Source organism: Salmo salar, chromosome ssa16, assembly GCF_905237065.1.
Source record: "Salmo salar chromosome ssa16, Ssal_v3.1, whole genome shotgun sequence".
NCBI classification, from domain to species: Eukaryota; Metazoa; Chordata; class Actinopteri; order Salmoniformes; family Salmonidae; genus Salmo; species Salmo salar.
Genome location: NC_059457.1, coordinates 38,547,199 through 38,573,845, shown reverse-complemented (window position 1 = coordinate 38,573,845; position 26,647 = coordinate 38,547,199). Strand labels below are relative to the sequence as shown.

Here is a 26,647-nt window from a genome sequence, read left to right as displayed (position 1 = left end):
CGCTTTCCTTCTCACAAAACCCACTGTTGCACACTATTCCAATCAATTAGAATAAAAGGCTTGTGGTTCAGGTATGAAAGGTATTATTCAGTCTAGACTCTGGAAGGCATGTAATAGACATACCTGGGGCTACGCGGTCAGTTTATACGCTTACCAAAAACAAAGCGGTACCCCTTTTTAGCCAAGGGAAATAGGTTGTTTCTGGTTTGTAGGTTTTATACACCCCATATATTGAGCAGTTTAACTCACCCCATGATGTTGACATCTGATATGAGGACAAGAGAAGTAGACAGGAGGGTCACATAAGGAGAAAGGAGGGTCATCTGGTGAGAAAGTATCAGAAAGCAGACCTTTGGTTTAGGTTTGCATGGTAAACAGGAAGCGGCATCCCTTTGTGTGGGTGTGAGACAGCCGACAAATAGATGTTGATATGTTCACACAGGTCACAGGGAGAAGAGAAGCCAACTGTTTCATTGCTTTGTATATATATATTGCTTTATATATATTTAACTAGGCAAGTCAGTTAAGAACAAATTATAATTTACAATGAGAGCCTACCGGGGAACAGTGGGTTAACTGCTTGTTCAGGGGCAGAATGACAGATTTTTACCTTGTCAAGTCAGGGATTCAATCCAGCAACCTTTCGGTTACTGGCCAAATGGTCTAACCACTAGACTACCTGCCTCCTGCTATTATTATGTTTTGAACTGAAATCTACTGAAGTAAGTAGAAACAAATTGCACTATGCAGAAAGGGGAGAAATGCAAAATGTGTAAAATAGTGGCAGGTCGTGTTTCGGAGGACGCATAGCTCTCGACCTTCGCCTCTCCCGAGTCCATACGGGAGTTGCAGAGATGGGACAAGACTGTAACTACCAATCGGATATCACAAATTTGTGGAGAAAAAAGGGGTAAAAAGTAAATAAATAAATAAAAATCTAAAATGGAAATTCCTTAAAGTGATTTAGACTTAAATCCTTGAGTAAGATAGCTCTGATACATGTGTGACAGTCCGGGTGTTCCGCAAGGTTCTATTTTGGGCCCACTGTTGTTCATTTTGTATATCAACAACATTGTGGATCTTATTGAAACAGCGGATGTTCATTTTTATGCAGATGATACTGTTCTTTATTCAAGTGGTAGTAGTTTATCTTTAGCTTTTGAAAATGCCCAAAGAGCATTTAACATCATACAACAGAATCTGTATGATTTAAAGCTGATTCTAAATTCTAGTAAAACAAAATGCATGGTATATATATGCAGGCCTCAGCCACTACCCTGAGAACACTTGATTCAGTGTATCATGCAGCCCTCAGGTTCATTACAAATCAGAAACGTCTAACACATCATTGTGATCTCTACAGCGATGTTGGCTGGTCGTCATTGACCTTGCATAGGCTTAAACACTGGTATACACTGATTTATAAGGCCATATTGGGTAAAATGCCATTTTATCTCTGTTCTTTTTTAATCAGGTCAGTAAATAAATATGAATTACGGTCCCATTCTGATTTGCTTCTAACAGTACCAAAAATTAGAACAGGTCATGGTAGAAATAGTTTTAGTCACTCAGCTCCGAGGTCCTGGAATTCTCTCCTGAACATTTTAAAATGTGATGATCTAGTTTTGTTGGAGTTTAAACACTTGATCGATGTATATATCATAGAAGAGTGTAATTGTTTTTAGGCCAGCTGTTTTTAGTCAAGACGTTTGTTTTAAATGTAAAATGTTTTTGTTGTACTGTATGTGTGTTTATAGTTTTGTTTAATGTTGTGTTAGTGTATGTAAGTTGTTTTGTCTGAAACCTTGTTCCCTCTGCTGCTATTGGACCAGGTCTCTGTTGGAAAAGAGATGTTATCTCAATGAGAAAAAACCTGTATAAATAAAGGTAAAATAAAAAAATAAAAAAATTACAATCCAAAATTACCCACTTGAATAAATAGTACATCAACCTCCAAAGATGATTTTCAAAAAGAATACAGATGTTGAGCGATGGTATTTTACGACAGAGGGTACCCATACCCTTCAAGTCAGTTTCTCCTTTACTTTTGCCAAACCGAAAATAACTTTTTAGAACCCACAAGCTTCCAAGATACATCATTATCTGCTTTTGAGATATGCCTCACATGAATGCCTAATAGTGGTATCATTTTATTTCCATTTTTGGTTGAAGCAGATTGACTGACCATGACGCTCACTGTCGTCTGTGCAGGTTAATATAATATAAGAGAGTCTAGTCACTTGATCCTTTAGTTTTCTTCCCAAAGGACTTTAATGCCTTCCCCATACCAGACAAACCTATCGGATCACAAAGCACTGGTTACAATGAACCCTAAAACCAAACAATTCCTATTTCGATACTCTTTTGACTGGGGTTAAGTTTAAATAACGTTACCTGGGGTCCGATGGCAGAAAAAAATATTTATAAGAGCCATGACCTTGAACAGGGAATGAGAATCTTCAAGGCTGTCTGCTGTTTTTACATGAGAGGCATTAGATTGTACATTTTGACAGATGTACAGTATGTGCATCACAGGCCACCATATGGCTTGATTTATGCTAAATTATGCACCAGTAGATTAAATTACGAGTCAGCCTTGGGTCACACACAAGAAGCGACTTTCACATCATATAAAGCTATCAAAACATAAATCACAGGATATTTGTTCAATGTCACCCAAAGGCATTTATGTTCTTTCCTTTCAGTCCCATGATGCTCTGAAAGACCCCTACAGTCCATAACTAGCATAGCTATAGTTTCAACATTACTACTATTGGCGTCTTGCTTGTAGTGCTTCGAAGACAGTACATGCAAATATATCAACCTCAAATAAATGACATGCACACAAAGGGTTTAAGCTCTGTCATTCATCACTCTCAGTGTCAATCACTCAAAATATATGCATAGATGATTAGTTCCTGGTCTCCTTCAAGGCCTATTTAAAGCTGAAGTGTAAGAGGAGACAGGGAATGACATTTCTCACAGGTCTCCAATCGCTTCAATTGCTCAGCTGAAGTCCATTCACTATGGGCATTCCATTGAACCTGCTCCTGATACTCCTCTTCTACACACAAGGTAAAAAATAAAATACCTAGACTGCACATGTATAGTGAGCTCCAAAAGTATTGGGACATTTGTTGTTGTGGCTCTACTCCAGCGCTTTTGATTTGAAATGATACAATGACTATGGAGGTTGAAATGCAGACTGTCAGCTTTAATTTGAGGGTAGTTTCATCCATATCGGGTGAACCGTTTACAGCACTGTTTACATAGACAACAAATAGAAATGAATGGTAAATAATGTATTGTGTCATTTTGGAGTCACTTTTATTGTAAATAAGTGTAGAATGTTTCTAAAAACATTCACATTAATGTGGATGCTACTGTGACTATGGATAATCCTGACTGAATTGTGAATAATGACGAGTGAGACAGAGGCATAAACATATTCTATTTTTATTTACAATAAAATTGACTCCAAAATGACACAACACATTATTTACCATTCATTTCTATTGGGCACAAAATAATCAGAAACAACCAAAACAAACAGCAAATGCTTCCAACAAATGTGTAGTCACAAGCTTGATGTAGTACTTGCGTGCTATGCACATGGGACCAAATACTTTAAGTAGTAAAGTTACAGTAAATTTGTCCCAATACTTTTTCTCCCTTAAGTGCTGCAATTTCTAAACTGTTCACCTGATATACACTACCGTTCAAAAGTTTGGGGTCACTTAAATGTCCTTGCAAATGAAAGAAAAGCAAATTTGTGTCCATTAAAACAACATCAAATTGATCAGAAACAGTGTAGACATTGCTAATGTTGTAAATGACTATTGTAGCTGGAAACGGCAGATTTTTTATGGAATATCTACATAGGCGTACAGAGGCCCATTATCAGCAACCGTCACTCCTGTGTTCCAATGGCATGTTGTGTTAGCTAATCCAAGTTTATAATTCTAAAAGGCTAATTGATCATTAGAAAACCCTTTTGCAAATATGTTAGCACAGCTGAAAACTGTCCTTCTTTAGACTAGTTGAGTATCTGGAGCATCAGCATTTGTGGGTGAGATTACAGGCTCAAAATGGCCAGAAACAAAGAACTTTCTTCTGAAACTCAGTCTATTCTTGTTCTGAGAAATGAAGGCTATTCCATGCGAGAAATTGCCAAGAAAGTGAAGATCTGGTACAACGCTGTGTACTACTCCCTTCACAGAACAGTGCAAACTGGCTCTAACCAGAATAGAAAGAGTGCACAACTGAGCAAGAGGACAAGTACATTAGAGTGTCTAGTTTGAGAAACAGACGCCTCACAAGTCCTCAACTGGCAGCTTCATTAAATATTACCCGCAAAACACCAGTCTCAACGTGAACAGCAAAGAGGCGACTCCGGGATGCTGGCCTTCTGACAGACTTGCAAAGAAAAAGCCATATCTCAGACTGGCCAATAAGCAGAAAAGATTAAGATGGACAAAACAGACACTGGACAGAGGAACTGTGCCTAGAAGGTCAGCATCCTGGAGTCGCCTCTTCACTGTTGAGGTGGAGACTGGTGTTTTTTGCAGGTACTATTTAATGAAGCTGATAATGGCCATCTGTACGCCTATGTAGATATTCCATTAAAAATCAGCCATTTCCAGCTACAATAGTCATTTACAACATTAACAATGTCTATACTGTATTTCTGATCAATTTTATTTTATTTTAATGAACGAAAAAATTTGCTTTTCTTTCAAAAACAAGGACTTTCTAAGTGACCCCAAACATTTGAAAAGTAGTGGAGATGGAAATACCCTCAAATTAAAGCTGACAGTCTGCACTTTAACCTCATAGTCATTGTATCATTTCAAATCCAGAGCCAAAATAACAAAAAAATTGTCAGTCCCAATAGTTTGAGCTCACATTGATTCAGGGTCTTGTACTTTTGCAGTCTACTACTGCTAATCCAATCAGGTATTATGCAAGGTGGCATCAAATAAGAAAAATCCACAACGTTTGATGTTTTAGATATTATAGGTTGAGAGTGGATACTGATTGTTGATGTTGTCACAGTGCACGCAGGGCGTATCTATGGGGGCAAGGAGGCTGTGCCCCACAGCAGACCCTACATGGTTCTCCTGGAGAAAGCTGTCACCAACAACCTGAAGCCAGGAAGCTGTTGTGGTTTTCTAGTGAGAGAAGACTTTGTGATGACTGCCGCCCACTGCAATGGGAGGTCAGTAATGTCTGCTTATCTAGTGAAGGAAAACCAATAGAAAATGTGTGGAGCCCATTGGCCTCCATTATCTGCCCTTTAAATGCTTTAACTGTTTCTCCTTGATACTCACTACCTTATAGCTCTATGCCTAGAATTAGAAAGCATGCTGGTCAAACTACTCTTTCAATTGGATTTTTCTTGCAATCTCACCTACAACATTTTAATAGGGTACCATTTCAATGTCTCTAGGTTTTTCACACCTGACTATCTTTACTGTTTTTAGCCTAGGGCTATCCTACCCCATGCTTCACATAGCTCTTCCTAACGTTGCATTTACACATTTTAACAATGTATTTCTAACGTCCCCTTTGGAGCATAACTAATGCACAATACACGCAGCACGAAAGCCGAAATAACAACGCACAGGTACTCCCAGACCAACAGACATGGGAACAATAACCAACAAAACAATGGTGAACAGAGGCACATATATACAATTACTAATCAGGGGAATTGTAATCAGGTGTGCATAATGAAACAGTTCAGTGACGCCTAGAGGCCGGTGACGTAGACCTCCGGAACTGGTGCACAGAAGGAGCAGCAGTACAGGTGGAATCTTTGACAACATGCTCACGTGTTTTCACATGTGTAGTTTCATGTTATCACATGTTGCTTTACATGTTGTCACATTAACTTCCCATAAGATCACGTGATCACATGAAAACGTGTTTTCGGAACACTTCACATGTGATCACGTGAAATTCATGTGGTTTTTCCGTAAGGGAAATGTCAGAGCACATGTTGAACCAAGCGGGAAGCAAGAATATACAGTAGATTGACATGACCTTTTCAATCAGTGTCCATGTTAGTCCACTACGGTCAGTTGCAGATATGTGTAAGACTACAGTATATTCCATTGCGTTGTGCCTCTGTCTGTGTGTATGTTACAGATCCATTAAGGTCAAGCTGGGAGTCCACAATGTGCAGCAAGGTCAGGAAATGCTTGTGAAACAGGCATTTCCACATCCAAATTATGATGAAGAATATAATAATGATATCATGCTACTCAAGGTAAAACTCCAAGCTAGGACCTAAAGCTAGGCATATTGTTTTTATTTTTCCCTACACAGGTGAAATTGTGAATGCACATTGTCACTACAATGTCAAAGTATGAAATTGATTGGTAACAAACAGTTAACCACCATTAAATTAACTACCAGGCTTGCTGAATAGACTATAGAACCAAGGATGTAAGTTGTAACATTCAACAAACCTGCTCTCTCTGCCTGAAAGCTGGAGGAGATTGCAGTTTTCACCGACCGTGTGAGACCCATTGGCCTCCCGCTGACAAAAGATGAGGAGGTGCCCAAGGACTGTCTGGTGTCAGGCTGGGGACACACTATCAGGAATGTAAAGCAAGGCTCCCCTGTGCTTCAGGACCTCAACGTGACACTGGATGAGAATCAACTTTGCTCTGACAACCATCAGGTCTGCTCATCAGGACTAAATGGACCTGCTCAGGCAAGTGGCGTCTGAAAGTATGTAATGTTAAAGGGGAAATAACATGAGAGGAATGAAAGGAAATTATAATTTCCCTTTGGTTTGAGGGCATGAATCATTCCAAGGGAAATGTGCCTTTTCATTTGCCTGGCTTCCTAAACTCCTTGCTTTGGCCAAACACTACCCCACGCACACAGACGTTAATTTGTTCTCGGGGAGGTACTCCGCAATGAGTAGCTCCCCGATGATTTCTAAAACGCAAATACATTCTAATCGTTCTGATTGGTCCTAGAAAACGATGGGTTGAGCTAAAACACACGTGGGTAAAGAGGTGTTTTGAATATTCGGAATTGGTTGTGATACTCAAATTCAGTGTTTCTTAATCCTGGTCCTGGGGAACCAAATGTGTGCAAATGGGTGCACATCTTTGTTTTTGCCCTAGCACTACACAGCTGTCTCAAATGATCAACTCATCATCATCTTTGATCATCTTTGATGATTTGAATCAGGTGTGTAGTGCTGAGGCAAAAACAAAAATGTTCACCCCTTTGGATCCCCAGGACCAGGAATAAGCAAACTATCGCTGATGACTTTGTTTTGTACAACATTCCTAATTTTGAGGTTACCACAAACAACTTCAACAATGGCAGTCTCAGACTGAAGTATGTAGTGAACGTAGAGCAGCGGAAGAATTAACTTTGAGTCACTAGGCAACCTTTTCATTTGTTCGGTATTATGGTCTATGTGTGTTACTTCTAGGGAGACTCTGGTGGTCCATTAGTCTGTAACGGTGTGGCCTATGGGGTGGTGTCTACCAAGACTAGAAACAACACCTACATCTACATGCGCATCCCTGACTTCCTGGACTGGATCAATGACACCATGAAGAATTGATATGTCACTGACCAGAAACATTTTGTTAATTTGGTCAACCAGGTGCCTAGAACATGATTATGATACTGTGACGAATCCTAATGTGCTTATGATGCTTTCTGATTGATTTACCAGTGCTGGTTAATGTCTTTGCCCAGAGCCGCCTCTTCCTATACGGATACTTTTTGTTGTTTTGTTGTTGTTTGTTTTTTTCAGTGAGAGTTTGAGAAGTAGAATACACAAGGTGCCATTTTGAAATTTTGTGGTGCATCAGCAGTTTTTTTTATGTCAGTCACTGACAGTCACTCAATTAACCCATACTAGCTAATCAATTTGTAATGCTAGGTAAGGTAGTCTAGCCAGCTATCTAAACTTTGTAGATGGCCTTATCATCACCAAATTACCAACCGGGCACGCAGGGCATGTGCCCAGAGGCCCTGACCTCCAGGGGCCCCCATTGATTTGTTAGTCACTCTCACAGAGATATCATGTTTTTGTATTTATTAAGGATCCCCATTAGCTGTTGCCAAGGCAGCAGGTACTCTTCCTGGGGTCCAAACACATTAAGGCACTTACATCACACAAAACAAAAGATAAAACAGTACTTCATATAACATTATTACACCACTACATATCTACAATATAAAATGTATAATACCACCATACAACAATATTACAATGTACATGTGTGTAGAGTGCATGTGCTAGCGTTTGTGTGCATATGTGTGTCTGTACCTGTGTGTGTCTCTTCACGGTACCTGCTGGTCCAAAAGGTGTATTTTCATATTTAAAAAAAAATCTGATTCTACTGCTTGCATCATTTACCTGATGTGGAATATAGTTCCATGTAGTCATGGCTCGATGTAGTACTGTGCGCCTCCCACAGTCTGTTCTGTACTTTGAGACTGTGAAGAGACCTTAGGTGGCATGTCTTGTGGGGTATGCATGTGTGTCTGAGCTGTGTGCTAGTATTTTAAACAGACAGCTCTGTGCATTCAGCTTGTCAACACTTCTTACAAAAACAAGTAGTGATGTAGTCAATCTCTCCTCCACTTTGAGCCATGAGAGATTGTTATGCATATGATTCATTCATGTTAGCTCTCTGTGTATATCCAAGGGCTAGCCGTGCTGCCCTGTTCTGAGCCAATTGCAATTTTCCTAAGTCCCTCTTTGTGGCACCTGACCACACGACTGAACAGTAGTCCAGGTGCGACAAAACTAGGGCCTGTAGGACCTACCTTGTTAATAGTGTTGTTAAGAAGGTAGAGCAGTGCTTTATTATGGACAGACTTCTCCCCATCTTAGCTACATGCTGTATTAAATTTTTTTGACCATGACAGTTTACAATCCAGGGTTACTCCAAGCAGATTAGTCTCCTCAACTTGCTCAATTTTCACATTATTCATTACAATATTTTTCAATGATTTGTCCCAAATACAATGCTTTTAGTTTTTTTTATATTTAGGACTAACTTGTACCTTGCTACCAATTCTGATATTAACTGCAGCTCTTTGTTTGTTCAGACATTAATCATAAATATGAGACATAAATCATGGAAAAACTTGTAGAATTGCAGGAAATTAGCCATCTATGCCCCTACATGCGGTAACAATTGAAACCTCTGAATTTCCATCTGTCAAACAATGCTTTCAAGTCCTGTTCTGTAGCAGTTTTAAATCTTCAATTATTTACTGTGGGATTAAACAGTAGAGTAGGGTGATGTTATTGGACACATTTATTTTGTGAATATCTGAGCAAACTGATAAGGTGTGCTTTTATCATGTTGTCCCTTCACCAGTAAAGCAACAATCATATTTCTGGTAAACAGTTCATTGCATTGAGCAGTAAATTGAAAATGTATAGTAAAATACATTGAACATACCAAAGATCTTTGAGACAAGACTGCCCCCTTGTGCACATCTGGATAACATACTGTCCATGTAAAATACATTAAAAGTCTGGAATGTATTTTGAGGGCAACAGGAAAGAATGTCTCATGATGACTACTATTGAGATTTCTAATATTGTGACAAATAGAAGAGATGAAAACGCCTGAAGAAAAGTCAAATATGAGATTCTCTAAAAACGGGTTAGGATAATTAGGTTAAGGTTAGGATATATAGATTAAGGTTAGGAAAAGGGTTAGAGAAAATGCTCTCCTAAACTGCTATGAAAAGTCACTTCCGGCTGTAATGAATTGGCGTTTTTATGTAGTTCCACTGATTATTGCAGCATGATAGCAAAGCATCCCTACCTAACCTACATCATATTGAGCCATTATATCAGTCCTGGCATGCCAGTCCTCTAGATCTGTTGAATACTGGAATTGGTTTGATCGGACCACAGGTAGACGGGATACTCCTTAGTTTCAGGGTAGTTTCTGTCTAGACATGCATTGTATTTTTCACAGAATAGACAGCCTATAAATCCTATAGCTGTAGTTTCATCCACAACTTATTACCAGACTTTCCAGGAAATAATGATCTCATGTGGGGCTGTTCCAATAGCCAGCATGACTTATATTTATATCATTAGCAGGTGTGAGTGTACCTTAGACAATATCATTTCATTTCTACCCAGATACTCCTTTCAATATCATCTCATAAATGTATATCTATCAAGTCACCTCTTTTTGAAACGCATGCAAATTATAAAATAATATGGAATATGTAATGTAGCCTATATCAAAACCAGCACCAGAGATTTGTAAAGGTTTTTTATTTAGGAAAAATACAACCATGAAGATACAGAATGCTTTAAAAAAAAATCAAATACAAAACCAATCTGATGCTATGACGAGAACAGTTGTGAAATCACTCCATTTGTACCCTCATAAAAAGTAGGTTTGTTGAAAAGAGCTCATAAGTAGTAGTTACCTTTAAGAACTGGCCCGCTTCACATTAATTCACCGCTGTGTACTCAACTGTCATGTGACAGTTCCTTATTGAAAATGTGCAGCTAATAAAATAAAAACCGTTCTCAGTAGAAACCAAAATAAATTAGACAAGAACCTGCCATAGATAGGTCAGTCAAAAAACAGATCAGTGATCCAGAAAACAATTGAGCAGGCCCTCTTCATTTACCGGAACCCACAGCGATCCTAACAAGCCCAGTGGACTAGAGAACGTTTAGAGAACGTCTCCACCATCCCTCCCTCAGCCAGGTAGAACAGTGCAAACATGATGGTGGTGATAGAAGGGTTCAGACCATTGTGTACATTTCCCTCATTCAGACTCATCACCATTAATGGGTGGCAAAGCAGTCACAATCAAATCAACCAAAATAAGTGCAAGCATTTTCGTACTTTGTTACAGAGCAGAGCTTTGAAACTACAACAACATTACCATTCTCTATCCAAGATACATTCCCTGTCTTTCAGGTTGTGCCTCTTCCATGCACAGCCCAAAGTGAGGTAAAGGCCTACAGCACATGAGCCTTGCTCTTTCGAGCTCCCCACAAAAACTGTAAATAAAAATTTAGTTCTCTGCGGTTTTCAATAACAAATAAGGAGGATCAGAAAGTAAAAAACAAAAACTTGGAACAGACCGGTGGTGGGTGGCTCGGAGTGCAAGCCAGCCCTCCCCGCACTTATCCAGGACTGCTCTTATCTACATGGTGGGTTTCAGAAGAAGATTTAAAGTGTCACGGAGCAGCAGGCGCTGGGCTAGGACCAGGCCAGGCCCGCCGTCATCGGGATGGGGCCGCCGGTTCGGGGTCGTGCCCAGACGACAGGCATCCGGACACCACTGTCCTACCAGCCGCCCTCGTCACCTGCAGAGAAATTGGAAAGACACACACAGGTTACCTTGATTCTGTGGATGGTAGGGGGCTCATCTCTCGAAAGGGGCCCTGCTGCTACTGAACGTTAATTCCTTTTGAAGATACATAGAAGTGGTAGCAAATTATGCTGGAGTGAATTACATTTTCTGTGACAAATACTCTATCTGAAGGCAGGCCATCTGATTGAGAAATGTTTTGTTTTCATTTAGCAAGCGCAGTCAAACTCCGCTCGATGAAAGCAATATTACGTCGGCTTATTCCATGGATAGAAAACTTTCAACAACAAAACTACAGAGCAGACAGACAAGGCAATCCTGCTACTACTATATGCAAATTACGTCAACAAGAAAGGTGACTGGCTCCATTGTGTGTGTGTGTGTGTGTGTGTGCAGATCCTTGTACTGCAAGGCAAAGAAGCAAAGGAAAATACACCTCTACAAAAAAGCTGCTACAAGACAGAGAGAAAAAGCTTATGACAAGAAAAGCAGGAAGTAGAGAGCTAATGCTATGACCCCTGTAGGACAGCTCGCGCCAAGACAGTTGCAGACCGAGGTCAGCCTACCTTGGCTTTCTGCAGTGCTAAACTGGGCCTTCAACATATTGTTTCTTCAGTTCAACATATTTCAACTACAGGAGTCAGCCTCACTGTGCGCCACTGACAACAGCACCGCCTGTTTAGAGAAGAGAAAGCCAAGTGGTTAATGACGAGGTCCCAGGTTCTCCAACAAGGAGGGAAACACAAGTACACTAAGGCCCATCTGCAGACCCTCTCTTCCACTGATGCTCCCTAAAGGAATGGATGCTGAGCTGAAGTGGTATATTGAGTCTTTCCTATATCGCATACCTTTAACACCAAATGACTCCCATTTTCCAATACTAACCTGGTAGGGCATTTGTTTGTAGGAAATACCCAGTGTCCACCACTAGGTTAATTTGCAACTCCTCTTTATTCTTGAAGATGAATTATGTACCACATATTGTAAAACACCAAAAGTGTAACTTGGGAGGGTGTATTTCCCAATATGGTCAGGAAAGAATGGGAATAGGGACCCCATTTCTCCATTACACATGACTAAAGGCCTCATGCATTGAGAAAATGACTCATTTCACTGATATTTTCATCCATCAGTTGGTCCAAGAACATAGGGGGCAACCCGGTCTGAGAGGAGCCCATCCAGCTGCTATACAGGGCAAGAACCTGCCTCGGCTCTGGTGTTGATTGGCCGATTCCAAATCTATGGTAGCTTTCAGGGATGTTGCTGTCCAGGCACCAGATTGGCTGCCTATCCTGACTCCCTACACTTGTGTAAGCTTATAAGAAGCCTCACCATAGCTATCGTAGCTGTCTCTGTACGAACCTCCTGAACGATCTCCGTATCCTCCTCCTTGCGCTCTGTGGACAGAAGCAGAAATGTACATCAGTAAACAAGAATTTGACGAGCAGAAGCAAGTTGAGTAACATCAAATTCTAAATGGTCTTCCTAAAAGTGCTTGCCTACTGTCAAAATGGGCACATGGCTTCTTAAAATATATTGTGATTTACCTATAGGATCTATACCCTTCACCTTTCCTTTGTCTTACCAAATTCTATCAATTGCCTAAAATAAAGTAGCTATGTATATGCAAATGTGACTTTATGTAGCTGAGATGGTATATCATCACTATTCACCTGTCTTTGTTGTAGTAGCCTCTTTCTGATCCGTATGAGCCTCCACTTCTGTTGTCGTAACGTCCACCACCATATCCCCGGTCTCCACCACCTGTAATATAACTTGTGGTTAACAGCTGACTCAAAGGAATGCTAAAAGCAGCCATGCACTCATCTTATGGTTAAATGTGTTGATAAGAGAATATCGAACACCACTCTTCAGTTTGGACATGCTATCAGTAGCCCAACAGATGTCTCAATCAAACCTCTACAGCTACTAGACAACAGCAACAGTCACTGCAAAAGAAAAAGACATGGGAACGTAGGAGTGGTTATTAAGGATGAGGGACCAGAGGGGAGGGTCAGAGCGCGGGGTGCACGCATATGCACTGACTACTTCTGGTTAGTTCTGCAAGCCACAGAATCCCAGGCTAGCACAGGTGTGAGGACATCTTTGTAGGGTTGGGACTGGGGTGTCAGTCACTCCAAGGCAAACGAGGGAGGGACACTCAAGGTCAGGATGCTGTAGGATAGAAAACAACAAACTTGCCTCGTGAGAAGCCACGCCCACCTCTTCCACCACCACCACCTCTGCCTCCACGGAAGTATCCTCCTCCACCTCCTCTGCCGCCTGAAGAGCCCCCTCGGAATCCGCCTCCGGACCTGCCACCACCGCCAGATTTGCCAGCCTGGTCGACACGGATCTGTCTGCCATCAAGAGACTGACACAGAAAAGGTTGGGGAAGATAAAATAAAGAATACACCATTAATATCGTCGTTGCACAGTCAAGACAGTGTTGTGTTTCAGGGCGGAGTTTAGGTTTAATTGTCACCTTGCCGTTCATGGCCAGCATAGCATCCTTGGCCTCATCTGGGTTCTCGAAGGTGACGAAACCAAAGCCCCTGGACCTCTGAGTTTCTCTGTCTTTAATTACAACAACTATACAGAGAAATGTTATTTAAAGACTATAGAGACACAAGGCAACCTTGCAAGACGTGTATCATTCAAAGCATGTTCAAATAGTGGACCACCAGATATATATTTTAAAAAAAAACATTTTTTACATTGCACCCAATATCCAACAGTTAGTTGCTTACCTTCAGATATTTGCCCATATTTGGAGAATACATCTTCTAATGACTGTTCATTAGTGTCAAAGCTGAGGCCACCCACAAAAAGCTTCCCTTCGTCAGACATCCTTCCTTTTCACCACTGCTGAAGGGAAGAAATAACTTGTTTATTATGGATGCAAAGATGTATTTGCAATGAACTGTTTGCAGCAGGGCTGGAGGCAGAAATTCATTGGTGGATGGGCCAACGGGGAGTTCTAAGTATATAATACATATAAATGTTTTTTTGTTTTGCTAAATCTGATTAGGTGGGCCTGGCAGTGCCTACGCCACTGGATAGCAGGTTATTATTGGATGCAAACCTCTGTTCGTGTTCTATTCTTGCAATGGTGCATTTACACACGCAATAACATTTATTTTAACAGTTGTTTGGCATGATTCTGTTTTGTATTTGTATCCAATGCCAAGTATGTTGTATTACCAAAATGAAGGTAACCTAGCAAGTTTCATAAAAAAGTCAAGTGCCAGCGAGTGAAGAACAAATGCGTATGGGGGGGACTTAGCTCATAAAGGCCCAAAACCATCCTGCCCCCTGGTAGCTAGCGCTGCCTTCTCGTCCTCTTTCCCAATATAACGCTACCGTAGCTAGCCAGTTTACGGTACCTAGCCAATGAAATTTGCGTTTTAGCAACAAAAAGCGGTCCTCGCTCCACAAGCAGATGAGTGCGTGCGATTCAGTTCCGTTTTTAGTACAAATCAGTAAGCGACATCGTCTTCCCCCGCCCCCTCATGTCCCAGGCCTAGATGTGCAACTCCCTTTGTTCAACACTGTCCAACAACGGCGCCATTTATGATAGTGCTAATGGCCCCCGACTAGCCAGCTATCACTGCGTCATTGCATCGACTAAGGTTACTGAGCACGCTCGCTCGCATAGCAAAATGTGGGCATCGGCATTATGGCGAATACAAGAAAGTTGGTCTGTTCCGCACACCACAATATAATTGTCAATTAATTCGGACAACGAACACAATTTACTAGCATGAGGATGTTATCGTTGGCTACCTGCTCGCTAGTTAGCTGCATCTTGAGCCACCTTCAGACTCCTCCTCGGGTGATGTCACACTCATTTAGCCTGCCACAATCTTGGTAGCTCCTGTCCCGAATTAAATACGTTTACGAACACAAACATTTATGAAAAAGGTTATTACAATCGCTTACCTCCGACAAAAACAGAATCTTGCGACCGACCTGCAGCAGATGGGAATGAATGAGATGCGGGGCCTCCCGGTATATGTATTGATGCGTCCCTTGCAGTTACGCCCAACTTATGAATATTAAACAGATTACTCTCCACGGCTCAAGGAATAGCATTTCAGATTATTTTATTTATCAAAGTCAATTTGTTACGTTGGAGGATCAACTACAACCAAGTTAACGCAAAAGTACAACTGCCTGTGCATTTGCCCATCTTTGGGTCAATACATGCAACAACTACAATGAGTAGTCCTGAATGGAAAGTCAATTCACCATCAGAAATGTTCTTGTGTGCACTGTACTACACCTAAAATAGACATTACAAGAATGTACTATAACATGTGCAAGAGAACCAATTTTCAAAAAATAGATTTAATCCATTCATTTTCCATGACGTTCATTTGAGTACTTCACAAAAAAAAAAAGTGTATACTGGTAATACAGGCATTGGCACACCAGAATGACAATCCGTTTGGTAAACATCATGGATATATCAAATCTGGTTCAGATATGCACTCCCATTCCAAGGCAGGTCTTGACTAAACGACAAGTCCAGTTCAGCTGCACATCTCTAGTTCAGTATTAAAGATATCTCCTGGTGACGATTTTCCAAGGAGCCGTTTCAGGGCAAACCATCCTGTGGTGAACCTGGAATAAAGTTACAAATTAGTCAGAAGAAATAAAGTAAAATGACAGATGAGTTTACAATTCTAGCAGTGCACTCAAGTCAGTTGCACCATACGCTACTGTTAAGTCAGATCAACAGCATGCATCCCCAATTCTCACCAAGTGTGTACTTCTCCCCACATTTAAAAGCATTGGATTGGTGTAAGCATATTCTGTAGGGAGGTCCCACAAGGCCGTAGACACTAGGTTTGAAAAAAAAAAAAAAAAACACGTCCGTCCTTTGATGGATGCAACTCTTCTGAACACATCCAAAAGTTGACTTGTACCTTTGATGGACTAACAATGTAGGTCGTATACGATTTCAGTGTTCATGTATCTGAATGGGCCCGTAGCCTTACAAGCCAATTTAAAACATGCACTGGTTGTATCCTGCAAATACGAACCCTTCCTTGAGTGATACCCGATCTCATCTGACTAAAGGACAGGTAAAAGCAGGGTTCCACACTGCTTTCACCAATAAAAGGTGTCAGATCAGTGATTACATCATTTAAGGGGAACGCACAGGGCCCATGACTACAGCTCAAAGGCATGCAGTACACGTCAGAGAATACCCACCTCCAAGGAAGCACTGGAACGAACTAGTCAGCGTCGAAGTCCAACCTCGTGTTAAAGCAGGCTTTCACATCCAACGCTTAGTTTAACCTGATCGAGTAACAAGACTGTAATTAGTTGAGTACAGCTTTTGAGGGCAACAATATGACATGCATTTGCTTATCAACATGAACTACAGATGTGCTAAACAGCATCAACTTCTAGCATTAGACAGTGTTTATCCTATCAAAGTTGATTGAATGTTAAGATGTTTTATATAAACAAATTACAGTGATAAACTTGACAAGCAAAAGTAGAAAGGTGATAGCTGTCTAGAATTGAGGTAGACTCAGCGATATGACAGATGCAGAAAGTGAACAGCATAGTGGGTCAATTTCCACAACTACTAAACACATTGAAGCACAAGGCTCAACTTCTCCGCTGTTTTGGTGCCCTGGCTAAAACACTTTGAAGCGAACCCGTGCACAGATAGTGTGACCAAGTAAAGTCTCTTGCATCCCAATGTCTGCACTTCTGCTTGTGACAACGTCATTTTGTTGAGTCTACCTTTACGATGAAGCCATCTTTTGCAATCACTGGGAGAACAGTACTTGTAGTGTCACAGATCAAAACTGGGAGGATCTTGTTTTACACTAGGGATACTTGAGCCATGACAACTTATGGAATTTTCAAAAGCTCAATGGCCATTTTCAGAGTCTAGTAGTCCCAATGGTCTATGGGGGACAGGGTGAAAATTCTACAAAAAAAAAAAAACAGGATACGCTACTGGACGTACTCATGCAACTCAGGGTTCTGAACAGTAACTGCTAGGGCCTGAGGAAGTGACAGCGGTAGTTGGGTAAAGTTGAAGGCAGTTAAGATGGACATCAAAATGAGAACTTTGAGGGATGCGAACAGGAGAGCAAAAGTCTTTACCTCACATTACTGGCCTATTTCCACTTATGAACTAGCCAAGAGAGCAGCATTCACCAGAGCGGATTCACGTGTCGGTAGGCACAACACTTCATTCTCCAAGGACTTTGTTGAGTTCCAAAACGATAGTAGAGCTCTTGGGCGCAATGAAGCATTATAAAAGAACCAGTGCCAGCACCAGGATGACATTTCATTTCTATTCTGCTTTCAACACACCCAGGCCCCCCACAATGACTAGCTTCAGGTTAGATCTTTCAGCATCCTCTGAGTATTAATTCAGCCACCCTTCCAAAATGAGATCCCACCTTTCAGAAAACCCTTTCCAGCAGAGACTATGCTATCATTTCTCTCAACCCACTTACGACATCTCTCCCTACCAAACTCGCATTGCATAACATTCAGCTGGCTTAGTGTGAACAGGCTTAAGTTCTTTGAAGGCACAAGAAATCAGAGCATTTTCAACGGATTGTTTAATAGGCTTCATGAAGCCAGGATATACAAAAAAATTAGGTGTTTGTACACAGAACAGAGAGCACATATCCTTGTAGTAACATTGAGTGATCGTGAATGTTTCAGTCCATCATATTATGCACGTTTGAGAACAGCAAAGTACCTTAGGCCAACTGCAGAAGGCTGCAAACACCTAGTATACCTTTCAATGAAATGAAGTTGTTTCGCCAGTCAAAGTCATTCACTCTTTGGATACTGAGTATTTACAAATCTTTAGCAATATCAAGGTGGTCTGCTGGAAACCAGTGCTCCCACTTAGCATTCCTACCTTGTTACACTAAAGGAATGCATTACAGAACTGAAGGAGCACATCACAGCTTGTCAAGCTTCTAGTGTAAATTTCACAGATTCTTTTTTTTTAAGTCCAGAATTCACAACGGCAGTTAAAATAAGCTTAAATGGAAACATGTTACTACTGATATGAGTCTTCCGATTGAGCAGGAACATGGTCAAGGCTGAATTTGTCTTAGAAGCTATCAGGCTGTGTTGAACAGATTACGAGTCAACGGTGGAAACAGGTTTCATTGCAAATAAAGCCATTAATTATTAAATTTGATTCTCCCAGTGTCCACTTTTCCTACAACACCAGGAGGGCATACTGAACTTAAGGTATTAAGATCCTTAGTGAGCGTCAAGGCTTACAGTAATTAAACGCTACAGGATTTCAATTACTGCCATGTAGAACACAACACAAAAAACTAAAGATACTGCCAAGTTTGTTAAAGAAAACACTAGAACCAGATACCACAAACAGAAGAAAAAAAAGTGTCTTCGAAGAGCGCATCTTTTAAAAAACAGCCAGCGAAGGGACGATCTTGCAATCAGGAAGTTTGTTTTTGTTTTTACTCGTGTGTAGCTGAGGACAAGAAGAAGCCACAAGTGTAAAGGCACTGCAGCATTCGGACATTTCTCACACAGTAGACTAGAACCTATTCATATTTTGTGCCACAGTTCTCATAAGGTTCTCATTGCAACAGTAAAGCATCAGGGCAAGGGGCATTGGACGTGAACTTATGCCTCTTCAAAAGAAGACTGACTCAGTGGAAAAAAATATTGAAATGTCTTTCTGCTTCTGGGTGGGTGGCAGAGCTGGATTTGAGCAGACCTGAGAATTTTAACATGCTAATCCAAGAGGGCACAGGCTTTCGGATACTGAGCAACAAGTCTTACAGGGCCATTCTGGGAGTCTATGCAATCATGTCCAGTCCGTACTAAACATTTCTAGTCCATACCAACAGTGAGATCATGGCAACTAGGCTACATCAAACTTACCATAGCTGTCATAGCTGTCTCTGTAGGATCCCCCAGAGCGGCCACCATAACCACTTTCACCGCCACTCCTAAAAATGTGCACATATGAATGCTGGTTAACGGAAACCAAGGAAAAGTACACAATTATCCTAGAAAAACAACTTCTGAAGGTAAAAGCCTATTAATGTTACTAAAACCAGCTGACCGATCACTTAAGTCAGCACTTTAGAGAAAATAAAACCATTAAATTAAGTCTTACCTGGCCTCTCTGTAACCTCCGCTGCCACCCCCAGAGGAGTATCCTCCACCACTCCTGTAGCTACCACCATAACTTCTGTCTCCACCACCATAGCTTCTGTCACCACCATAGCTTCTCTCCCCCCCATAGCTTCTGTCACCTCCACCATAGCTTCTGTCACCTCCACCATAGCTTCTGTCACCTCCACCATAGCCACCACCTATGTAAAAAATAAGAGCATTTCAGTCAAAGGCCCTTCAGTTTGGAGCAAGGTAAAATAAAAAGAGGGGTATGACTTAGAGCAAACGGAAGCTAACCACTTTGCAATGCCAGCCCTTACCTCCTCCTAAATAACCATGCCCACCTCTTCCTCTGCCTCCTCTGAAGCCACCAGAACCCCCCCTGAAGCCACCAGAACCCCCCCTGAAGCCCCCACCACCACCACGGTCAGATCTTCCTCCCGACTTGCCAGCTTCATCCACACGGATCATCCTGCCATCAACAGACTGAAGGGGGAGATAAATCACTGGTATTAAATGTATATCAGTCGAAGATCTGCATGTGTCTGTGGAAAGAAACCCTCACCTTGCCATTCATTGCAGCCATTGCGTCTTTGGCATCTTCAGGGTTTTCAAAAGTCACAAAGCCGAAACCCCTGGACCTCCTAGTCTCTCTGTCTCTTACAACATCAACTGTGGGGGGGGATTAAAATAATCAGCCACCCATATGGCCAAAGCCCACTTGAGGCAACATTGCCGAACTGTCAACTGGGTCCTGGAGAGGCAACATACCTTTAGCAATGTTACCATACTTGGAAAACGCCTCTTCCAGTGAAGTTTCATCTGTGTCAAAACACAATCCTCCAACAAAAAGCTTTCCTTCGTCAGACATCTTTATCTAGAGAGAAACAAATAAATAAGCGCCTGGCCTACACACATTGTTTAGAAGACATTCACTGTTTTAAGAACTGAAGGAAAAATGGAGAAAAACAACTTCACATACGGATGGCACCAGAAGCGCTAATTGCTATGAAGCCATACATTTTAGGCGATAAGGCCATTTTCTTCCACCATTAGTTTTCAAATGCGTGCAGCAGCCGTGTTTTAACCCGTGCAATAAAGTTACCTAACCTCATACATTCGCTATAATTTAGCAGGCCAATTTACTAACGTTAGCTAAGTTAATTAGTTACCTGGGAATCTGTGGTAAAATTCTCAACCATGGCGACTAACCAAACAGGCAAATACCCACCATAACCTTGAGCTGATGTTAGCTAGAGAGGCGCTAGCCAAAAAACAGGCAGTACACAAAGGATAGTTAACAAACTTGCTAAGCGTTAGCAGGCGAACGATAAACCAGTCACATTAGCCATTTCAATCCACACAGTAAACACGAACTGGCCCAGAGTTGGCCTATCCTGCAACGTCAGCTAGCGTATTGTCTGGTAATTCGTTTACGTTACCTAAACAGCGGCAGTAAAATAACGTTGCCACGCCGACGTCCAAAAGATACCTAGCTATTTTAGTTAACGGTTAATGTTAGCTAGTGAAACGTGCATTAGCGGACGGCCATTTTGTAGGTAACTACCAACGACGTTAACAAGTTACTAGACCGAATTTGGCTTTGAAACACAACCCAGTTGTAACAGCAAATAACGTGAAAAAAACAAGTAAACATTGCACTCGAAATAGAATAACGTTACACACCGAGTAAAGTTACACATGCGGACGGGAATAATTATGGCTAACGCTAGCTCGTTAACGTTATAATCGCTTCAATTCTTTCATCGACATGAACACGTTTGCTTGCCAAATTGCAAAGCGAACGTTGATTAGAAAGTAAATGGTCAAAGCCAATTATTTTCCAATAGGAAATGAAAAGGCATTGTGGTACATTTACCCGGTAATGATTAGAATGATGTGCGTAAACAGTTACCTTTGTGTGGTTTGGCGTCGTCTGAGAAAGATGTCAAAATGGCTCCAATATATGAGCATCTGCGTGAGTCATGAATAAATAGCAAAAGGGGCGTACGCATCACTGAGGTAAAATAAGAATGGTGTGAATGCAGCGAGTAGTTTTTGCGCAGTCCACCTGACGGCGGCAAAGCATCATGTAGTGGACAGGGAGGCCAAATAAAATAAAACAAATGTGGGTAGGCTAGGTATACTGTATTTTCATGTGTGGTATTATGTCATGATATTCCGACTACACTTGGTGAAGATTTGGACTGACAGTTGCAGAGTTCGTCAAAGATTATTAACCCAATATAGGACATCGGCATCGCTTTCAATGGCAGCAAATGGCCACTGTACTCACAAATTCGCTGCGCTGGTGTCTGGATTGGGATGTTTTCTGATAAACCAAAACTACTGTACATAGGCTACATTAAGTATACAAACCAAAGGTTTGCCATTCAAAATTCCTATACACCAGACCGGTCTGATCAGATTTACAGTTGTGCAGCCCCTCTGATGCTGTTCTTGCACTAGACAAGACCGATGAGCATATTGGTGCCGACCACAGCCAGGCTATAAATACCAGAGCTAACAGGCCAACGTGAGTGCTGCTATCCTCTGCCTTACCTCCTACACACATACGCTCTGCGGCTTCCTGTTCGTTACCACAGTTTTCCACCCAGCGCTGACTGCCTCACCGCCTCCTCATATTCTCTCTAAGCAAAAAGCCATCCTTTTCACCCAACTGGATGACAGATGTGCGGGCCACCGCCATCTCTCTCTCTCTCTCTCTCTCTCTCTCTCTTTCACCGGTTTACAATGTCCCATTATTCACTCAGGGTCTCAAACCATTACTAATAATTCCAACTATGTGAGAGAAGAGTAAGGAATGCCAAAAAAACGTGCACATTTAAACTTGTCTAGTATGTGTTTCTGTGCAACCTCAATTAATGGTGTAATGCAGATTAGGTCAACATAATTTTTCATTCAAGTAAAGCTGCGCTAACATACAATCAGACAGAGGGGGACGCTGTAAGTGCATGTTTTGATGGCTGAATGGCACCTGCCTTCTCATAGTGCTGGCTGGACCAGTGTTTCCACAGAGGTTCATTGACTGCAGCAGATTTTGCTGTGCCCTGGCAGTGGGCTCTCTGTTAGATGTTGATTGCTATTCTGTGGATGCAGCATTTCAGAGGCAGTGTGAGCCTAGATGTGTTCAGGCTTGGCTGCCATGGCATGTTGTTTATCTCATATGATTATCCCACAAAACAATCCATCAAATGTATTTATGAAGCCCCTTTTACATCATCAGATGTCACAAAGTGCTATAAAGAAACCCAGCCTAAAACCCCAAACAGCACGCAATGCTGATGTAGCAACACGGTGGTTAGGAAAAACAACACAGCTGTCTGCCCTGGTTCTGAGCACCATTGCCAAGCCCAAAACTGACAAGCAGAGCAAAGCAATACCTCTGCTAAAATTGGATAGCAACGGACAATGGGCTTTTGTGGCACTATGATATATAATTTTAAAGATTGCTTTGATATGTTGTGCAATCAGAAGTCACTGTACCTAACAAAAGTACTAGCCCCAACCACATAAATAGCAAGCCTTTCACGTTCACTTCACTTCTAAAGCAGTATAACACTGACCACACCTACCAGAAGAGAAGAATACATCTACCTATGTTGAAAACATTCAGAGAGAAAGCTGAAATAGCAGCTCCTGACGCAATGGCCCTGTGCCTTTAAGAGGTAAAATAATATCACATTGTTATTCTGGGTTTGTCCACACGCTGCTTGTGGAGGTGGATGTATAGTGGTGTTGACGAGGGTGGGGCGATGTGTAGGAGTCTCGAAACATGTGTCTCCGGAGGCCAATATGGATTAGGGAGAGAGGGAGGGAAGGCGAGAGAGGGAGAACGAGAGAGAAAAGAAGACAGCAAGAGAAAGAGAGGATAGTCCTTTGAGTGGATCCTCTCTGATTTACTGCTCTTCTATGATAGAAATGTATAATTTCCCCAATTTCCTCTAATTCTGTCATTATGTTGAGACCACAGCTGATGCCTCAGATGCTACACTTCTCAGATTTCAGCACTGCGAGGAGAATTTGCACTCGTCATTATAAAGCTAACCTCTCTCAACCATTGTTTTTGAGATGTAGGTCTATGCTGAAAAAACCTGAATGCATTTTTTTTCACTCACCTTAGAAAGCCCATTCACAGCAGGCTCAATGCAATAAATCAATGTATTAAGTGTTAAGTAACATGCTGCAGTCCCTACACCTAAGCGTTAGACTAGTGATTGAAGCGAATTGTAATTATTGAAATGCTCTATGGTGGTGCTAGAGTGAATTGAAGGGCTCACACAGATGAAGGAGGGAGAGGCTGGAGAGGGTTGGCTGTACTCCAGGTAGAGAGGAGGTGAGTCATGCCCAACTCAGACAGACTATCAGCGAGTGTGTGTGTGTGTGTGTATGTGCAGTCTAAAATCTGTACATGCGTGTGTGTGTGCTTGTTCCCATTTGAGTGAGGATGTGTGTGTGAGCATGTGCCAGATATAGTGACTGTAGCCTTCTTGATCACCCTGCCCCAAGTGCTCTCCAGTGCCCAGTGGGAGTCATGGTTCATGTGACCTAGTATCAAACTGCTTAGTGGATGAAAGGAACCTGTCAAAACACAGAAAGGTTTTAGGTTATTCTGATTAGGACAGGAGATGAGTTTATGAGTCACTCACTGCACACACACACACACACACACACACACACACACACACACACACACACACACACACACACACACACACACACACACACACACACACGTATATCAAATTACACAAGCAAATTTGGGTAGAGTAAGATTTGAATACCCATCAGTGAGCATGTCAGTGACTCTCTGGTCCAATCCCAAATCGACCCATAGACCCTACACCCTATGCACTTGTAAAGATCTGAGGATTTGACAGGTGTAAGCAATTTGGTAATAGTTCCAACTTGCCCTCTGATAGGCTAGGTGGAAGTTTTACCATATTTCTTAGACCCATAAATCATCTTCAATCTCCACAAGTGCATAGGGTCTTGGGATCTATTTGGGATTGGGCCAGGTATCTTCCTTGGCCTCTATCTATATATCCTGCCTGTTTGGCCCTGTCCGGGGGTATCATCGGATGGGGCCACAGTGTCTTCTGATTCCTCCTGTCTCAGCCTCCAGTATTTATGCTGCAGTAGTTTATGTGTCGGGGGGCTAGGGTCAGTCTGTTACATCTGGAGTATTTCTCTTGTCTTATCCGGTGTCCTGTGTGTATTTAAATATGCTCTCTCTAATTCTCTCTTTCTCTCTTTCTGTCTTTCTCTCGGAGGACCTGAGCCCTAGGACCATGCCTCAGGACTACCTGGTATGATGACTCCTTGCTGTCCCCAGTCCACCTGGCCGTGCTGCTGCTCCAGTTTCAACTGTTCTGCCTGCGGCTATGGAACCCTGACCTGTTCACCGGACGTGCTTGTTGCACCCTCGACAACTACTATGATTATTATTATTTGACCATGCTGGTCATTTATGAACATTTTAACATTTTAACATTTTGACCATGTTCTGTTATAATATCCACCCTGCACAGCCAGAAGATGACTGGCCACCCCTCATAGCCTGGTTCCTCTCTAGGTTTCTTCCTAGGTTTTTGGCCTTTCTAGGGAGTTTTTCCTAGGGAGTTTTTCCTAGCCACCGTGCTTCTTTCACATGCTTTGCTTGCTGTTTGGGGTTTTAGGCTGGGTTTCTGTACAGCACTTTGAGAATATCAGCTGATGTACGAAGGGCTATATAAATACATTTGATTTGATGATTTGATTTGATATCTAAAACCACCCAAAAGCACAGAGCACACACTGAACCATGAAATGTCCCCTCTTATAAACACCAACACTTCTAGAGAAACAAAACCTATTGCTGATACTCTGCTGCTCAGTCATTCTGTAAGTGTGAGCACCAAAATGGAAACATCTATTGATTCTATCAAGACAATGACTGAACCCAAGACCAGGAAGCCGCAGAGTGTGTGTGTAGGAGGTAAGGCAGAGGCTAGCAGCATTCACGTTGGCCTGGCAGCTCTGGTATTTATAGCATACACACACACGTTTGTTTTACTCTCTTTGTGGGGACCAAACAATTTCCCCCAACCCATGGGCTCCCGAGTGGCGCAGCAGTCTAAGGCCCTGCATCTCAGTGCTAGAGGTGTCACTAATAAAAACATGCATCTGTCTGAGGGGGACAGAAAGGTGACTTGGAGTTGTATTATGGCCAAATATGTTCCTCGTCACCCACACAGATTTACCACTCACCCCCAGGTGCTGTGTAGTGGGTCTGTCTGAATCATTCCGGGGGCTTGGAGAGTCATGCCAGTGGCTGGGTTTTCTGGCACAATAATATGAAGACTACTACCCTAGGCCCATCTGTCCCCTGCTCCTCAATAGTATTAGTGGTGTACCTGGACCACAGTGTAGGAACTCTGACCCTCCTCCACAAAGTCCAGACCTCATTCACTGAGCCCCTCTATCCTGTGTGCTTTGTATGGGATGCGTCTGTGAAGATACTGACAACCAAACAGTGATGAACTTTGATAAGAATACAAACATGCATGTATGACATGCTCAAGTATCCTAAGGTCTAAGGATTTCAACCTAAAACCCCTTAATCAATTGATTTGAATAATTTACGAAGTTTAAATAAATGTGTGCATGGATAATCAAGATTATGTTGTTCTTTCTTTTAAAACTCCCAAGTCCAAGTCTTCCACAGTCAGCATCATCCCTCGATCAGAGAGGAACACAGGTATGTACCCAGCAAACATGCCCACATTGGCACAATGTGGGTCCAATGCAAGCTAAAATATTGGCCCCATGTAGGCTCAGTTGATAAATCATGGCACTTGCAATGCTAGGGTTGTGGGTTCGATTCTAGTATGAAACATTTATGCATTCACTACTGCAAGTCGCTCTGGCTAAGAACGTCTGCTAAATGACTAAAATGTAGAATGTAGGCTGCCCACATCAGGGCAATGCGACTTTGCTAATCGACTCCATATTGGCCCCAAGGCATTGTCCCAGAGTGGGCAGCTCATATCTGGTGAAGGCAGCTCGCAAATGGCCTGAAATAAGCCCACCTTATGGATTGTTTGCCTTTATTGGGCCTCCATATGAGCTCATGGTATTGGCCCTATGT

General features: G+C 41.9%; 3 protein-coding genes across 14 annotated transcripts; 1 reads left to right on the top strand and 2 right to left on the bottom strand.

The window, feature by feature from the left end:
• Nucleotides 1-2,945: 2,945 nt before the first annotated feature.
• LOC106573599 (duodenase-1) lies at nt 2,946-8,614 on the top strand. The gene is made up of 5 exons (XM_014148779.2): nt 2,946-3,075; nt 5,056-5,218; nt 6,151-6,271; nt 6,494-6,721; nt 7,460-8,614. Exons 1-5 carry the CDS (start codon nt 3,027-3,029, stop codon nt 7,592-7,594), a joined length of 696 nt encoding a protein of 231 aa, XP_014004254.1. The 5' UTR covers nt 2,946-3,026; the 3' UTR covers nt 7,595-8,614.
• Nucleotides 8,615-10,274: 1,660 nt separating this feature from the next.
• On the bottom strand, nt 10,275-15,554 carry LOC106573600 (cold-inducible RNA-binding protein B). Of its 6 annotated transcripts, XR_001321379.2 has the most exons (8): nt 15,292-15,546; nt 14,100-14,217; nt 13,835-13,941; nt 13,552-13,723; nt 13,023-13,113; nt 12,712-12,746; nt 11,916-12,024; nt 10,275-11,344 (listed from the first exon to the last, which is right to left on the bottom strand). XR_001321379.2 is itself a non-coding variant. In XM_014148783.2 (7 exons), exons 2-7 carry the CDS (start codon nt 14,197-14,199, stop codon nt 11,325-11,327), a joined length of 555 nt encoding a protein of 184 aa, XP_014004258.1. In that variant the 5' UTR covers nt 14,200-14,214; nt 15,292-15,554; the 3' UTR covers nt 10,275-11,324. The 6 variants fall into 6 exon arrangements, 5 of the variants coding, with proteins under 5 accessions (XP_014004258.1, XP_014004257.1, XP_014004262.1 ...); XM_014148783.2 differs by lacking the exon at nt 11,916-12,024 and having other exon boundaries at nt 12,682-12,746; nt 14,100-14,214; nt 15,292-15,554; XM_014148782.2 differs by lacking the exon at nt 11,916-12,024 and having other exon boundaries at nt 12,682-12,746.
• On the bottom strand, nt 15,439-21,686 carry LOC106573597 (cold-inducible RNA-binding protein B). 7 transcript variants are annotated; one of them, XR_001321378.2, is made up of 9 exons: nt 20,670-20,714; nt 20,269-20,374; nt 20,063-20,169; nt 19,818-19,983; nt 19,499-19,697; nt 19,261-19,328; nt 16,570-16,656; nt 16,114-16,196; nt 15,439-15,975 (listed from the first exon to the last, which is right to left on the bottom strand). XR_001321378.2 is itself a non-coding variant. In XM_014148775.1 (7 exons), the coding sequence occupies exons 1-7, from the start codon at nt 20,697-20,699 to the stop codon at nt 18,831-18,833; spliced, it is 690 nt and encodes a 229-aa protein (XP_014004250.1). In that variant the 5' UTR covers nt 20,700-20,714; the 3' UTR covers nt 17,932-18,830. The 7 variants fall into 7 exon arrangements, 5 of the variants coding, with proteins under 5 accessions (XP_014004250.1, XP_014004252.1, XP_014004253.1 ...); XR_001321377.2 differs by lacking the exon at nt 16,114-16,196; XM_014148775.1 differs by lacking the exons at nt 15,439-15,975; nt 16,114-16,196; nt 16,570-16,656 and adding an exon at nt 17,932-18,844.
• Nucleotides 21,687-26,647: the final 4,961 nt, after the last annotated feature.